At 42.0% G+C, this 1,625-nt stretch overlaps 1 protein-coding gene across 1 annotated transcript in view; it reads left to right on the top strand.

Moving 5' to 3' along the window:
* The first annotated feature begins 261 nt into the window (after positions 1–261).
* The window catches only part of LOC118411664 (vascular endothelial growth factor receptor 2-like), a 31,923-nt gene continuing 30,559 nt past the window's right edge, over positions 262–1,625 (top strand). Inside the window, exons 1-3 of the mRNA XM_035814141.1 lie at positions 262–356; positions 992–1,123; positions 1,355–1,456. Coding sequence (XP_035670034.1) covers positions 314–356; positions 992–1,123; positions 1,355–1,456 — 277 coding nt within the window. The 5' untranslated portion in view covers positions 262–313. The remainder of the gene's footprint in view (positions 357–991; positions 1,124–1,354; positions 1,457–1,625) is intronic.

Genomic DNA, 1,625 nt, shown 5'->3' with positions numbered 1-1,625 from the left:
GATGCAGTTAGAACACACTACGAATTGCCAGGTATAGCCAGGAATGGAAAAGAATTTTCATTCCGACGGCATTAAGGGGGCTTAAACGCAGCCCATGGTTGTGAAGAAAACAAAAGTGGTGCCGATACGAAGGTGTGTGAGGAAGGTACAGTTTATCTTTTCAGGTGTATATCTTATACATCAAGCAGTGTACATGAAGCCGTATGTAATGTACTCAATGTATTAACTAACCAAATGACCACCATTTTCCCCTGCAAGGTTTGCTACATGCTCCCCGGATTTCCGGACGTGTCCAGACTTTGTTTGTGACCGGATGGAACAGGATCATCCCGAGCTGTGTCCGCAGGACTGCGCTTGTAAGTTGTATTATGAAATGTATAATATGTAGACTCACATTAGTTCCTTCAGGTTTGTGGTGAATGAACACATCAGGTTTAATATATCTAAATATCTTGACTCCATGATGGCAGTACCGACCTTGAGAAACGCAGAACATTTGCTTAGGCGTCTTCTGGGAAATGGAGTATCTGGAGGAGTGATAGCATCTAAACTTTAAAGTAAAGCTCTTAATGGCTTCGTGTGTAACATTGCTTGTCTCGTGTGTGAGTTCCGGGTAATCGCGCAGGTCATGGAGAACAGAATCAACCCCTTCGCTACCTCTTGCTACCGTAGTACGGTATCATGTTGAACATGGGCGAACCCAACATCATGCTCTGTGAAATGACCAAAACAAAGTGGTTAATACAGCATTACCCACTTGAGGCAGTTGATGTTTCTGTGACAGATTCTTCGCATGTCTCTGGATAGACCTACTCGTCTATATCCTGTGGAGTATCTGTGCGTTTGCTTTTTTCGTTTGATTGTATTTTGTTAAAGTAAAACCGCCCAAGTCTTTGGGTAAAAGAGCAGAAGGCTTGATTAAGATAAAAATACACAGGAATTTCAGTTTGTTATGAAATGGACAGCTGAGACTTCTTTTTGTCCCTTTTAGACGAAATATTTGGACTTGCGCGGATGAATGAAGATCCCACCCCTGCCCGAGGTGTGGGTGCTGCGGCAGGACCGTGTCACTGTGGATCCCCACGGAGCTGTATCTGTGCGCCAGGCATAACGGGAGACGCAAGTTAGTATTTGGAACAATTTATTTCCCCGTACAGATTTAATGATAAGAATATAGTAAAAGTATAGAAAAAAGGAATACGGAAAGTTTAAACGAAGGCACACATTGTTTAATGGAAATTCAAAATAAATGAAAGAGAATAACAGATTAGGCAGATAATTGATATTTGTTCTGAATGTGTCACCACCAGTCGTGATTTTACACTACTGTAAGTAAAACAAGTGCTTTTTATAGGCATTCCCTCCATCAAGACACCGGAAGGTACACAACAGCCAACAAGGGCTCCAGATAACGTTATCCACAAAGACGCGACTGGTAAAAATATATCTCCAGAAGGTAAGAACGTAATGTGTGCGCTCGTATCTGATGTACACTACTGTGTTTTGATATATATACATAGCCTCCATAGCAGGCTCTCTAAAGCCTTTTTTGGCACTTTTGCTGGCCATTTCTTTTTGTACTGGGTCGCTGAATGCTGGCCTTTCTGATAGCTGGTCATTAAAAA

The sequence above is a fragment of the Branchiostoma floridae genome, chromosome 3 (genome assembly GCF_000003815.2).
Source record: "Branchiostoma floridae strain S238N-H82 chromosome 3, Bfl_VNyyK, whole genome shotgun sequence".
NCBI lineage: Eukaryota > Metazoa > Chordata > Leptocardii > Amphioxiformes > Branchiostomatidae > Branchiostoma > Branchiostoma floridae.
The sequence above is the reverse complement of the archived record's forward strand: the minus strand, read 5'-3'. Positions and strand labels throughout refer to the sequence as shown.